Source organism: Brassica napus, chromosome C3 (genome assembly GCF_020379485.1).
Source record: "Brassica napus cultivar Da-Ae chromosome C3, Da-Ae, whole genome shotgun sequence".
Lineage (NCBI taxonomy): Eukaryota > Viridiplantae > Streptophyta > Magnoliopsida > Brassicales > Brassicaceae > Brassica > Brassica napus.
In genome coordinates this window covers 9,301,032-9,316,539 of record NC_063446.1, presented here as the reverse complement: position 1 = coordinate 9,316,539, position 15,508 = coordinate 9,301,032, and the positions used below count along the sequence as shown (strand labels likewise).

General features: G+C 36.0%; 1 protein-coding gene and 1 pseudogene across 1 annotated transcript; both read right to left on the bottom strand.

Moving 5' to 3' along the window:
* Nucleotides 1-280: 280 nt before the first annotated feature.
* Nucleotides 281-3,037, bottom strand: LOC106421704 (annotated as a pseudogene).
* Nucleotides 3,038-10,476: 7,439 nt separating this feature from the next.
* On the bottom strand, nucleotides 10,477-12,028 carry LOC111204397 (probable protein phosphatase 2C 25). The gene is made up of 2 exons (XM_048752402.1): nucleotides 11,099-12,028; nucleotides 10,477-10,980 (listed from the first exon to the last, which is right to left on the bottom strand). Exons 1-2 carry the CDS (start codon nucleotides 11,882-11,884, stop codon nucleotides 10,639-10,641), a joined length of 1,128 nt encoding a protein of 375 aa, XP_048608359.1. The 5' UTR covers nucleotides 11,885-12,028; the 3' UTR covers nucleotides 10,477-10,638.
* Nucleotides 12,029-15,508: the final 3,480 nt, after the last annotated feature.

Sequence of the window (15,508 nt, the reverse complement as noted above, 5' to 3'; positions counted from 1 at the left end):
AATAAAAGTTCTTAACAATAAAGATCATTGCACAAATTCTCAAATGTTTGATTCAAAAGTTTCATCAATTGAACCATCCAAATTGTGATGAGAAGAGGAAGCCATGCAAGATTTGTTTTAGATTCTTGTTTACAAAATATAAATTGTTTCAGATATGGAAACAGAAGGGAGAGAACATGAGATGAAAGATAGAGAGGATGGAGAGAAAACGTGAGATGAAAGATAGAGTGGATGAGTGTGTTTGTGATTTATCCTTGTGAAGTATATAACAAGTGACACATATAAAGATGAGTGTATTTCAGATATATAACAACAACAACAAATACATGACCTCGTGACACAAGACTACAACAACAGCAACATTTCTCGTGAATACATACAGACACAAGACTACAACACCTGACCTCTATCTCCTGAATACAAGACAGACACAGGACTACAAGACTACAACAACATCAAGACTACAAGACAACAACAACAGCTCTCGTGACCTCTCCAACAACAGCACAATGGTGAATACAAGACAGACACAAGACTACAACACTCTCTCACCTGATCGAAACACACACCTTTCACAAAGCTCCACTCTCGTGACCTCTCCAACCGCAGCACAATGGTCCACTCTCTGATGAATACAATACCTGCATTACAAGATCAGAAACAGTATGTCATGAACAAGATCAATTTATACAAACTTTGAACCTTTTTAAACAAACTTTGAACATTTTATACAAACTTTGAAACAAAGTACATTTTAAACAAACATTTTAGCATAACAGGAACAAGATCGACCCGGAACAAAAAGCTAAACAAAAAGTTTCATCCTTTCTTGATCGAACATGATGTTACACAAATACAAAACAGCACAAACAAGCAGCTCTTACCTTGCCTCTCGTTGTACACGGTCCTATACAGTGAGTAAAACTGCAGTTTTTTGAGAATAAGAATCCTTTGAACATCACATAAGCAGTGCACGCTTGCTCACCAGACCTTATAACAACAACACAACAGAGATTCATCATTCTGATTTCTCAATCAAGAAACCAAAAAAAAAATAATTGAAATTTCAATTCTAGATTGAAAATTTTGCATCAGGAACATCAAATCGTTGATTCGCACATCGTATTACTATAGATCTAGAGAAGAGATACGAGCTTACCTGTTGTTTGACCAAAGAGAAGCTTGAAACAGAGAGGAGATGATAGTGGAGAAGACGATGGAGGAGACATTGAATCGCCATTCGCAGGAGAGAAAGAAAAAAAGAAAAAAAGAATTCACGGTCGAGACGACACCGTTCCTCTTCCCCAGCAGTAATGTGACACGTGGCGGCTCAGACCCGTGTCTTCGCGCTCCTAATTAAGGGACGTCTCCTGCTTTAATCACATTTTTTCTTTTATTTTAATTCCTATTTATGCTAACAACCCCTCTTAAGAAACACCAATAAACCTTGCTCTTAGTTCGTCCTGAATATATAATAAAAATAATAATACTTGGTCAAGAAGCTACCACTACCAAAGCAAGATGGGATTTGTGTAAACGAGAGTTATCAACAAATAAGAGGCAACAGTTGAGAGTTAGGACGCTCATCACACCACGTAAAAGAGCTTTCAAGAAATAGATAGACCGATCCGAATCACATGCAATACCGAATAAAAAGTTAAGGCTGAGAATGAAAGAGATTTTTTTCGCAACTTCTTCTTATTATTATATTCATGATGATAACAAAAATATATAACCCGAATAATAATGCTGTAAAACTTGACATATATCTGAATATTCTCTACCACAAGTAACAGCAATAATTCACACGTCATCGCCGACGTCGATTCTTCATTTCCCGGCGGTCTAACGGACGTGTTCAATTCCGATTCTACCCTTGTTGAAACTAGATATTCCAATTGTGCCCCTGACTCTTCGAAAGCATTGGCTCTCACCTCAACCCAACCATTTGATTCCCATTTTACCCCTCCGCTCGTCGCTAGTTTACTCATCCTTGCCATGGCCGAAACCATAGGCTCAACTCTAGATACATCGCTCACTTCATCTTCTTCGAAATCCGAGTTGACCCAGTCCAATACGCAACGCGGAGACGACTCGGTGACAAACGAGTGATGATCTTGACACAGAAACGGATGCTCCAGAAGCTGATCGCAGTTCCATCTCTGACTCCGATCTCGTCTCAAGCATTTCTCCAAGAAATCGCGACCGAGCTCCGAAACTCCCGCCGGAATAAACGGCAGCTCGTTTGAATACCCGATTCGACTCAGCGAGTGGAATCCATTGTCTTCCCACGCAGGCTTTCCGGTGAGCATCTCGATGACGGTGCAACCGAGAGACCACACGTCACTCTCCGGTCCTTGATACTCTCCCCTGATCGTCTCCGGAGCCATCCAAAGCGGACTTCCACGCGGCGCAATCTCAGCCGTCGGTTTTTTAAATTCCATCGCCGATCCGAAGTCCGCCAGCTTAACGGAGCTTCCGCCGTTAACGACCAGAACGTTCTTCGACTTAACGTCGCAGTGAACGATTCCGTTAGAGTGAACGTGACCGAGAGCGGAGACGAGACACCATACGTAACGGCGGAGGAGAGTTTCGTCAACTACGATTCCACCGTTTGACACGTCACCTTCCGGTAAATATTCCAAATGGAGATTCCGAAACGACGTCGTTCCTTCTTTAGACACGTCATCCCCGAGGAACCTCACGATGTGTGGGTGAGACTTGAGAGAGCGGAGGATAGAGATTTCGTTCTCGAGGGACTCGGATTGAGAAGGAAGACACGTGGAGAGATCTACTGACTTAACGGCGAAAACTCCTCCGTCGATCTTACTCACGGCTTTGGTTACCGTTCCGAAGCATCCTCTTCCGATACAAGAACCTCGAATCCACGAAGCTGAAGAAGTGTTTGTGATGCTCTGTTTCTCCATGTGTTTTTGTTTGTTAACTAACTTTGGTGTGTAAAATTATGAAGTACACACGACGGTATATATACGTGTGTGGAAGTGTCAAATGTGAAGGACAAATAAAGTTGGGAGTTTTATTAATTTCCGACGTGGACGTTTCTTTTCTACTTGTCTTTCCGACATTTGAAATCGTAAAGTCATTTTAAGCCATTTTAAAATACAATAAAAAGTTTCCCACTTGGGAATTCAGAACAGATGTGATTCTGGAGAACTCTCGAATTATTGATTATAATATTAGACAAATGGATGGATGAAGTCAGTACGACACTTGGTGATGTTCCTGGGATGTTGTGTACTTTCCATATTATCCTTATCCATAATAAGATTCAAGTTGCGGTTTGATCAGGTCCGTTGATCCGTTACCTCTTAGACACTGTTATTTTATTTGAGTGTCATATATAGAAAAGGTAACATTTATCTTTGTAAAACACAACTTCATTTTAAATCATTTATTTTTTAAGAACCGAGGAAATATTATTTTGATTTAGTATTATTTCGGATTATGTAGATTTTATTTATTTTAGATCTGAATTCATTTTGAGTTCCAATATTACTAAGTTCATTTTAAATACTATATCAAGATAAATGCTCCATTTTTATGAAGTTTAATAGAATTTTATATGCTGAATATGTAGGATATTTTCATATTTATATGCAACCTTTAATTTTATTAAAAGCTGTTAGATTAGTGGTATTTTATAATCTATTTATAATTAGTCAAATAATTTTAATTTTAATTTTAATAATATTTTATATGAAAAGTACTTTTCTTAATAGCTGTGGATTGACCTAAAATTTCATATATTTTAGAACAATTGGAATGTACAATTAAGTGTTTAAATTATTTTGTTTATGTTTGAATATTTTCTAGTATTAATTTGTACCTTTAAATTTGATATTTCGAGTTTTATGGGTATTGATTGGGTACCCTTTGATAATTATCATATTCTTTTTTTGTGACAAGATAATTATCATGTTCAAGTATCATGTTTACTTTACAAATGTCAAACTTACAAAAATATTAAAATGGATAAGTCAACGGCTCTTGTTTTTAGGCTATATATATATTTATTTTTTTGAAAAAATATATTCCATCCGTTTCTGAAAAATAAAATTTATAGAGTATTTACGCATATTAAAAATATAATAGAAGTTTACAATTAAATTTATTGTTTATTTTACTATACGTTTTTCAATAATTATCGACCAATAATATTTAATCATTTCAAATATTTTCAATTAATATTTTTTAAAAATATACAACTTATCAACATTAACTATTAAAATACTTTAATATTCTATAAAATTTATTATTTTGGAACAAAAATAACTTTAAAATATTCTACTTTTGAAAATGGGGACTATTTCTCAACAAAGAAAAAGTTTGTTTACATTTACTGTTGAGGCCATTAAGGCCGTGTTCGTTTACGTGTCGCGCGACCTGCGACCTGCGATCTGCGACTTGCGACTAAAATTACGTTCGTTTACGTGTCGCGCGACCTACGACTTGCGACTTGCGACCTGCGACTAACCATGCGACCTGCGACTAAAACTATGTTCGTTTACGTGTCGCGCGACCTACGATCTGCGACCTGCAACCAGTCGCGCGATCAAAATTTTCTTAATTTCTAGTCGCTGTTTTTCCGGCGACTTGAATGGAAATCCGCGACTAGTCGCGCGATCAGTCGCGCGATATCAAAACGAACAACAACCTGCGACTTGCGATATGTGACCAATCGCAGGTCGCATGTTACGTGACAGCAAAACGAAGTCGCATGTCGCAGGTCGTGCGATAGGTAAACTAACATGGCCTGAGTGATGAGATCTCTCCGACGAATTATGGGAACGGCAAACTAACTAAACGTGTCGATTGATTTTAGGACATTTGTTTCCGTTGACTTTTGTTGATATGCATTACAGCTTCCTTTTCTTTTTTGTTAACTCGAGTTAATACACGATCAGACATGGAATATTCGGTAGTAATCTACCAATCAAGTACTCACTATTCTTAGAATCGTGATACTAAAGTATATCACGTAATAAGCCAATCATATACGTAGAACTTTTAGCCTATAATTACAAAATGACATCAATTATAATTTGTAAGCAATCAGAAAAGAAAAGAAAAACCTCAAAGAACTTTAAAATTTTCAATAAACCAATCAGTTCCCTTTACCAAACCGGACCAAATTGATTACCAATTTTATATAAAAAATTGCCCACTGGATTCCAGCTTAAAACCGAACCCAAACTGAATTAACTAAACATAGACTTTGCTTGATATGGTTACGTAGTCTGTCAAGCCCTATTGCCTAATACCAATACACATCTCGCCATCATAATTTTAAGTTGAGACACAACGCGCTCTATATACAATTAACTAGAGTAGTAAAATATGTTAAAAATAAGCAATTTTTTGAATTGTTAGCGCTTAATCATTGTCAACAATCAATGTAGACGAGAGTGTATAGGTACACTGCAAGTACGTTTAGCGACAGAGTTAGTTGTCCAACGAAGTTTGATCCGAGACATGAGAAAGAGAGGTTCATCACTTTAAACTTTAAAGCAGTATATTTTTGGTGGGTCTACTTTGTGAATCTAACGTGTCAAGAAGCTGTTGGTCCACGTTCTCCAACAGAGCACCAAAGACTCCAGTTGTCCGAACTCACTTATGTTTCTGCTCGAAGATTGCACCGTTGACGTGCCTCCACCACCGCATCTACTTTAAATAGCATATTTTTGTTGTTTCGTTAGGAAACAAAACATAGAAATTTACTCAACGTGATCCTTGAGGAAATGAAAATGAAAAATGCTATTTTAATAATGCTGACCAAGAAAAAAGATAATCAAGGATTTATTCAATATACTTATCAGTTACTAGCAAACTCATGGGTTGACAAAAAAAAAAGCAAGTTAATAAATAAGAAGTTCAAATACTTCTGCTGCTTCTATAGATTAGCCATCTATTATGCTATTTACATATTAAGAAAACGTCATTTTCTGAAAGAAAATCCGCCGCAACTATCGTATATAAAAGGGTAGATATATGGGGTATGTTGTTAAATAAGTTTATTTTGTTTGTTAGCTTCTGGGAGAGATCTGCCCTTCCGTGAACATGAAGTACTATATCAACGGTCCACCACTTGTAGGTTATCCTTTCGATTAGAGTTCAAAAATAAGATATCATTTTGAGATTTAATGGACCCATACCATATTACCAAGTTACAGATCGAGCAATCCACTTGGAAAACATATCAGACAATCCAAGTGCAAGTGCAACATGCCATTCGCTGGTACTAACTTTAATTTCACTTTAATGTTTCTTTTCTAATCGAAATCGACTCAGACATATGTATAAGATACTCGGAAAAGAGAAAAGTAATAAGGTCATGTATTTACTCGGAAAAGAGCAAAGTATATGAAAATAAAGTTAATATAGTCAGGAACTATTTGAAATTAAGTCGCGTGGTTCTAGAGACAATATGTTGATTTGCTTTAATAATTTCTTTAAATAAAATAATACTAGTATTTTTGGGTACTATAAGATGCATGGCAAAGAGCAAAACACAATAGAGCAAAACACAATAGAGACAGAAGTTGCTGTTTATGTTGATAAGTGTCGTGGGAGAAGAAGACAAAAACGAAGCAGAAAAAACTCTAAACCAAGGTGGCCGACAATACAACATGCTTATGTTATTGTAACTCCGGAGAAACCTCTAAAAACATCATCTTCGACTTTTTAATATAGGATCGGTTCAAGATCATGCACACTGATCCTCGTATCACAAGGATAACGATCCTATCGATCAGTAGTAAGAGGTGCAGTATCATGGGTATTTTACTCATAACAAAATTGTGGAATCTGGACGGTGGAAGCATTATAAGCGTAGTTGAGGAGGTATGGACCGTCACAATGTTATGTGAACTGCTATTGCAGTTTAATAAAGTTGAATGCAAAGTTTTATGTATTTATGCAAAGTTTAATATGATGATATATTTTTTAAAAAAATTGTAAGCAAAATTGTAAGGTTTTGACTGTAACTTCAAATGTCAAAAGTCCAATTAATGATCAGTGAAGACTGCACATTACTTCAAATTAATAATGGAAGCAGCCTAGTGATTCTAAAAGTGAATAAATCTTTCTTGATACAAAGTTTTAGGCAAATGCATTTTAGATTAAGACATTAAACTAATGCTTAGAATCAGATAATTCGAATTTCAAAAACAGGCTACTATAAAAAAAATGTATTTCTTCATGATTTGATTCACTAAAGTATATATTCAATGCTAAAATTGAGGGACCACAGGCAACGACACTGCTTCTAACGTCTAAAGAATGGTAAATGCCAACCAATGGCCAGCCGTAGGCGACGAACTTTGTCTTCGATATCGTGCATGCGAATGTGATTTATATATTATTATTGATGTTTTTCAAATGCTTAATTATTTTTAAGTTATGGTTTCGTTGAGAAGTATAATTCAGCAACTTTTTCTTTTCAAATGTCATTCGTCTTGTAAACAATGAGATGAGAACAACAAAATGATCAACAAACATTTAGTTTAGTTACATTGAATTGGTGGAACACATGATGTGTGTGTGGGACTGAACTGCTAAATTGGCGGAGACTTTGTTTGGTAAAGTAAAATAACAAACAATAAAAAGAGAAAAGCTTAACAACATGCCGTTTTGGAATCCATTAAGAAAACAAAGAAACAGCAACGTATTCTCCGCCTACAACACAAAAACATGAGTTTATATTTCACGTGTTGCTTTTTCGTTCTTACTTTGACCATTGTCTTCTTCCTCTTTTCACAAACACAATCCTTCTTTTCTTATTTTGTTCTCCTTATCCTTTTATCGACCTTCTTCGTGTCGGTAATCATTATCACCGCACAAATTTTAAATTTACTTTGAAATAAAGTTGAGTTTTCAATTTATGAAAATGTTTATGACAATCTCATAGTGTTGATTCAAAGTAACATAAGTGTCCATCATCGAAATGGTTGAAAGTCTAATGTGAATACGTAAAATGTGGACGATGTGATAACTACTACTACTAGACTAAAATGACCAACAAAAGACACAACCAAAAGTAGTAACGGTTCTCAGTTCAAGGGTTTTAATTCAACCGGTGGACGAATTAATTTAGAGGCTTAACAAAGCAATCAAAGACTACAAGAAACAGAGACTTGTTTTGGCGGTGGAGGATCTTGCTTTCGGTTGTTATAAGTCATACAAGTTTTTTGTCTTCTTAAGTAATAAAAACAAACGTTTGTGGATGATCTCATGTCGAAGCGTGAGAAACTAAACATTCTCTAATAGTGATATATTGGAAATGAGTTATTGGACAAAATATAATTAAGGTATATATACCAGAGCCCACCCCAAGTTCAAACAAAGAAAGCTTGAGCTTGTCTGCTTGTGCTTTCAATTCAAATAAATATTTAGAGGCCGTTGAATACTGCATTATTTTTATAGTCTAGTTGTGATGGTTTGTAAATGTGTTTAAATTGCTGAGGAGTCGCAGCTCTTTTCTTACCTCCCATATCCATTAATTTTGTTTGCTTCCGCGGCCTTCAAATACTTAGGCCGGCTCTAGACCTTTCATATTGATAAATTTGACATAAACCTTTTTTATGTTTGTTCCACATAATTTCTAATCTATTTTAACTCTTGTTGATATGAAATGCATCGAAAGTTAAGGGGTTAAATCCATGTCAACATTCAACAACATTGCTTGCATCTGTGTTCTATGTGATGTCAGCGTCCTAAACCTTTGCTCAGAAACATATCTTAGGTCAAAAAGACTCCCATGACATGTTCCAGAGTCCATAGGGTGAGGGAAGGTTCCAATTTATCCATGCAAACTGCTATTCGCATAGTAGGCTAGGAACTCGCATCAACCATCTGGCCGAGAGACGAACCAACGACCATTATGCCAAAAGACGGGCCACATGAAGACTTGGTCGGCCCAAATGGAAAGTTAACCAAAAATTTTACCCAACTAAACCTCCATAAGCCTCAAACTAGAACACAGTAACATACTAAGGTAAATGTGCTTATTTGTCATGAAACCGTGCACCAAAGCTTCAGGATGACCACATGGTCGACCATGAAGCCAATAGGAAGTAAATGGACCAAGAAGATGTTTTGATCATCAAGAACGTGGAAGAGCTTAAAGACTCGAGCCAAGAAAACTCTGAGGATGATACTACTACACCAAGGACTACTCACCAAATAAACCAGAACGCATCAAAACAGCCAAGCACCAACCTGGATCAAGATACATCTAAACTAGGTATTTTCAATTTAAACGATTTATGCAGATAAGATGGACCAACCTAGTAGTTCCTAACGATCATTCATCCCATCTGACACACCATAGTTTTAGGCCGCAAGATAGTTTATGTAAATTTTCTTCCTTTTTTCTTGTTTTTTCCCTTTTTGGTCTTAAACCACAAATGTTAGTTTTTTGTTTTCTTTTCTTTGCAAAAGTCTTGTTGTTTTGAGTTTTTTTTTTGTCTTGAATATACCTCTGTGAGCGTAATAATAAGGCTCTGTGTCGCTTTGTACAACACACTTTTACACTACATCAATAAAATAACAGAGTTCAACCTAAGGTCGTCTTGTTCTTGAGTTTTGGGACTTTGTTCTTTGGGTGAGATTCACCTAGAGTTAAATCTTGTGCAGTATCAAATATCCTTTCATCATTTTTGTGGTGTCATTCGATCCACTAGTAATCTCGTCAACCGTTCCAACAAAAAAAATGAGAGTCAACTTGTTAGATCTCATTCCACAAGTTTTGTCCAAAAAATCTTGTGTCCGTCTTTCATCCATCCAACTGCCACGAGAAAGAGCATAATAGCCAGCTCATGTGTTCCATTTCACTATTTTCAAAGGCTCACCACCGAGTCTTATTTCACAATGAATTTTATTTCTTAGGTGGTTTCATTAGTTTCAATGTCTAAAGGATTGAAAGTAGAGAGCACGAATGAATAAACAGATTCAACGACATTCTAACAACTAGACAAAATCAAAACACATATTACCTTTACATGGAAACTAGTTTGAGATACAAATACAACTGATAATCAAAATTAAACTACTTGTGATGAAATAATTGATTTCCTGTTTGGCCCAATGCTGGTGAAAATTGTTAGAAGTTGTTTACCCGAATAGCTTGGGTCCGTTCATTCTTTCTAAATTCTAAGGTAACCAAAGAGCAAATTAAGCTTTAAGACATCCCCAAAACACACGTCTACACCACAAATCATGTTCTAATTTTCAGATACGATGCACAACAAACTTAGCCACAAATCAGAACAAACATACTCAATGTTTTTCGTTCAAACTTTCGTATACGTTGCTATCATTCTTCTCTAACTATTCAGTCACGTCAAGGTGTACACACCTGAACTAATGCAACAAAGGTATAACTTGTATGCTCTTGCATTAAGTAACTATCCACCCCGTGTTTGGATTGTAACATAGACAAAATTCGTAGGATAATAATAATAAGGAACTGATAATTAGATTAAATTCGACCAAATGCTCGTTTCATACAACCACTTCTTCAAGTTAGAAAGAATGAAAAAATGAATTATATCAAAGTTAAATAAAGCTAAATGGACGCAAGCCCTCCAGATTTCTATCTAAAATATCTAAGGATCTCTCTTATATGAACTGGTCCAAAGGGATCAGCATCACACTAATATCATCCAATGAGCCTCGTGAAGCCGAAAGATCGACAAGCTTCTTACAGCCCAACAACAATGGCTTCTCCTCGGTTCCTAGGCAGAAGGGACGAGCAATGTCTACTGCTTCTTGGTTACTCACTTTGTCCCATAGACCGTCAGATGCCAAGATCAAGAACTCATGGTCCTGATCGATTCTCAACGTCTTTGTCTCTGGTTCGGCTATAACCCATTTCTTGAGATGAGCATCACCGATCCCTCTTGACACAGCCAAAGATCCTTCAATTCTCCATACACCTCGAAACGTATCAACGTATCCGCCCTGCACAAAAAAAAAATTGAATCTATTTTTAGAAACTATACTTTCTAAATTAAACGTTTTTTTTTTTTTTTTTAACACCAATTAAACGTTTGTGTAACTCTAAAACCAAGATTCTCACCGTGGTTTCAATTCTTGTGCGTTCATCATCCCTACACGGACGGTGGTCGGAAGAAAGAGCCTCCGCGACGCCTCCAACACTCATGACGGCGCGGCAATCGCCGGCATTGGAGACAACGATGTTCCCGTCGCTGAACATAGCCGTGACGCAGCAAGAACCGCCTTTAACGTCATTCTCGTTGAGAAACGCAGCGTCTGTGGTCAAGTAACCGCGTTTCACCGCGTTTGCGATCTCTGACTCGTCTCTCTTACCAGCTACTGCTTCTAAAACGTTCTTGTCTAAGTTCTTGGCCGCAAACTCAGCCGCTTTGGCTCCTCCGTGACCATCGTAAACACCGAAGATGGCATGTTTGCGATCTCCTCGGAGATTGGTAATAGCAGAGAAGCGATCCTCCATAGCTTCTCTCCTTCCTCTCTTGCAATAAACAGAATAAGCATCGCCTTCCCTCTCCACCTCTCTACCTTCCTCCCTCGGCGTCGCCGGAGCAACGAAACCGGTGGTACCGATCGGTATATCAAGCCTCGTGGGGCGTTTGCGTTTCAGAACCCCTCCGGGAGGAGATTGGCCGGTACACGACGCCGGAGAGAAACCGGTCGGAGGTTTCTGTAAACGGAGACGGAACGGCGAGTTGAGGGACGCCGCGGCGGCGGAAGGAGAGGAAGGTTTGAGATGAGAAAGAGTGAGAGAGATGGTTTCTTGCGGCGAAGAGAGGATGATAGAAGGTTTGCTGCAGAAAAGAGACGACGACGGAGAAAAAACCGGAGAATTGCAGACGGAACAAGACATCGTGTAAGAGAATTCTGAGTTCGAAGATTGATGTGTTTCTTTCTCTCTACCTTTGAGATACTTGTTTTAGGAGAGAAAAAAGAGGTTTTTAATATAAAGAGAGAGAGGGAGAGGGAAGGTAATGAATGTTGAAGACTTTCAAAGTGGTAATAATGGAGTCCGTGAGGGTAATACGGACATTTAAAAGTAAGTCAAAAACACGTCTAAAAGGAAAAAGGAAAAAGGAAAGAGGAAGAGAGTATTAAGGAAATAAACAAAAGAATTTGGGCATGTGGTGGTTTAACGTATCAGTGTTAAAGAAGTGTTTGATTGATGACTCTTCACGTTTTTTCAATTTATTCTTTTGTTTTTAATAATAAAAAACAGATTCTATGAACGTTGTCGGTCCGTTAGAGCTTACGAGTTGTATTTTGATGGGATTACTTTCTTTTGTTTCTTGGTGGTCCCAGTCGCAGCTTCTTAGCAAGTGACCGTTGTGTGGAGTCAAGTGACCTTCTTTCTTTCTTTGGTTTCATTTGATGACCTTTGTAAAATTATCTATCTCAATTCACTCGAGGTCTTCTAATTAGGATTAAAACTAACAAGTCTTCTAATGACATCAATAATAACGGCTACTTCTTTTTCCTTATAAAACGGTATCTGTGTATGGATTTATGTGCTGACTGCTGAAGATCAAACATTGGCATCCATAAGGATCAAATTATCTAATTCTCTACTAGCAACTTTTAAAACAATGCTTTAACAAGCTACTCATTTTGAGTACCCAATACATATTTTCTGTGTTTTTTTTCTAACACTGAAACTAATCCATTATTTAGTTTGAATCATGTATTGTCAAGGATCTCAATAAGCAAAAGTATGAGTAAAATTTATGATTCTATGCAACATATTTTTTTAGATATTCTCTTTTTTGTTCAGGAATTCCAACTACTATTACAGACTTGTGATGGGAATTCAGTGGGTTTTGCACTATAGTTTATAAATAGCACATATGTATAACATCATTATAAGCAAATTGCTGCGAATTGTACAGTCATTAGTTTGAGTATTTACATTAATAAGTAATGGTATGATTTTCTGTTGTGTTCAAATACTGTTTATGAAGAATTAGTCATATATTTTACCCTAGTTTTACGATTAGACTTGGTCATTAAGATCTAACCAGATAAAATGATTAATCAAGAAAAGAAGCTTCCCACTCCATAATTATTGTGGTCACTTGGTTCACTTTGAAGTCGTCTTCGAACGTCTTTTTAATAGTACTAGGGGTTATCTGTGTTTTGCGCATGAATTTTTTTTTATTGACCTTTATTTTTAGTTTAAGGGGTCAATTATATAATTGTGAACCATTATTTTTGTGTGACCTTTTCTCATATTTCATCTGTTTCAAAATGTTACATATTTTAGTTTTTTCGCACATTTTAATAAAACACATTAAATATGCTTATTTTTGTGATTATATTTTCTCATAGTTTTAAACCAATAAAAATCTAATAAGTATAATTAAATTTTTTTAAAATTTACAATTAGTTAATAAAAATTCCATTAAAAATGCAAAAAATATATTTTTTTGATACAAAATTTTTCTCTAAAATATGTAATTTTATGAAACGGAAGAAATATAAGACATAAGAATGTGTTTAAAAAAAGACATAAGAATATTGAGAGCCGAACCCGTTGCAGTTGAGTAAATTGCATAATGTTATAGTTGTGAATTTTAATGGTATAAATTTTATTTAGATGATTTATAATTTGTTTGATATTTTAAGATCATCCACTATTATGTGATTTTTGTCAGTTTCTTACAATCATATTCTGCTATTTAAAAAAAAATTGGATTCACTTGTTTTTAGTTTTAGTTTTCCACAATTATTTGGACACAATAATCTTACATCCCATTGCTAAATTGTGAGAACAAAACTTTCATCTATCTACAATAGTAGCAAGCGTCGCATTTGTTTCTGATGTTCTTACAGGTGGATGTTATTGTTACGTCATCGTGTAGTTGTTGTTTTTGTATTTCTATAAATTCTTAAATACCATGGTAGTATGATTACTCTAGTTTCATGAAATGACTTCCTGAAACGTTTCCAGCATCAGTCTCCTTTATTCTGCTTAATTTTCATCCATGCATGTCTAAATATACATTACCCATGTATTTCTAAATATACATTACCGATCTCTAAATATACATTACCCTTTGTTATTATGTGGAGATGTTGTAGTTCAATGCCTACTCCGTAATGTTGATACATCCATGGACTTGAGAACGGGCAGAAAGCACCACCACCTTTTGTTATAAGAGTATATTTTCCACAGAGGAATTTGGTGGTAAACATAAATACATCATTAATCCTAATCAAAACGACTAATTGTTATTGTCAAAAGATCAACTTAGAGTATCTCCAACCCATTGCTATTTTCACCTCTATAATAACATTTAGAGGTGAAATTACTCCAACCCACCTTTATTTCTTTCATCTATAAGACCATCTCCGACCCACCTCTATTTATATCTCTATATTTTCTCATAAAATAGAGAAACTCTATTATAGAGGTGAAAATGCTCCAATGTATGCATCTATAATAGAGTTCCTCTATTTATAGGGGAAAATATAGAGATATACTATTTTCACCTCTAAATATAGAGGCAAAAAGTAACTATCCTCTATATTTTCCTCTAAAATAGAGGAACTCTGTTATAGAAGCATACATTGAAGCATTTTCACCTCTATAATAGAAATCTTTATTTTAGAGGAAATTATAGAGGTGTACATTGGAAATGCTCTAATCTCTATTTTTTCTCTATTTATAGAAGAATAAATAATATTCTTCTAGTTTTACTCTACATTTAGAGATTGCTATTTTAAAAAAATACGCATATCTCACTTCTATTATAGAGTTCCTCTATTTTATAAGTGAAAATAGCAAAATACATTGGAAATGATTTACGAAGAAGTCTGCAACAAAAGAATATCTTTTTGTAAATGTGGATTATTTAAAGGGGTGGGTTGGACACATGAACAGTAATGTTAAGAAGTAAACCTATTGGGCCAAATGAGACCGACGCAGGCCCTTAGAAAACCCATGACGACCCTTACACTTAGGGGTGCCAATTGGTTGGGCCACCCATTCAAAACAAACATGGGTGGGTGATGGTCATACCCAAATAACTTATGGTCTAACTGGGATAAAGACCCACTTTGCCCATGGGCTAACTGGTCCAAACCAAGTGGGTGTTGGGCTGGTCCAAAACACTTAATTTCTAGGTTTAGACAATTTGGAGAAAACTGAAAATTCACGTTCTCTTCTTCTCTTCTCCCGTTCGACGATTCTCTTCTTCTCTTCCACCATTTCTCTTCTCCATTCCCATATTTTCGTAGCCGCGAGTCCTCCCTTACGTCTTCCTTATGAATCAGTAACCTAGCTCTGAAACTTCCTTTAGCTGTCTTCTTATGTGGTAAGTTTCGAACCATTCCTTTGTTTTCGATTGAAGTTTTCTCATCCAAATATATGTTTATTGAAACCTTTAAACTAAAACTCATTTTTGATTGAAGGTTTCTCTTACTTGTAGAGGAGTCATCTGCTTATAAGGAGGTTTAGCTCTGTCTCCATTTCTCCTCA

What these genes read in the sequence shown, in the direction of transcription:
- LOC111204397 (XM_048752402.1), bottom strand. Translation starts at nt 11,884, where the DNA reads ATGTCTTGTTCCGTCTGCAATTCTCCGGTTTTTTCTCCGTCGTCGTCT. An exon ending in GCACAAGAATTGAAACCACG is followed by an intron (nt 10,981 to 11,098) that starts GTGAGAATCTTG and finishes TTTTTTGTGCAG; the next exon opens with GGCGGATACGTTGATACGTT.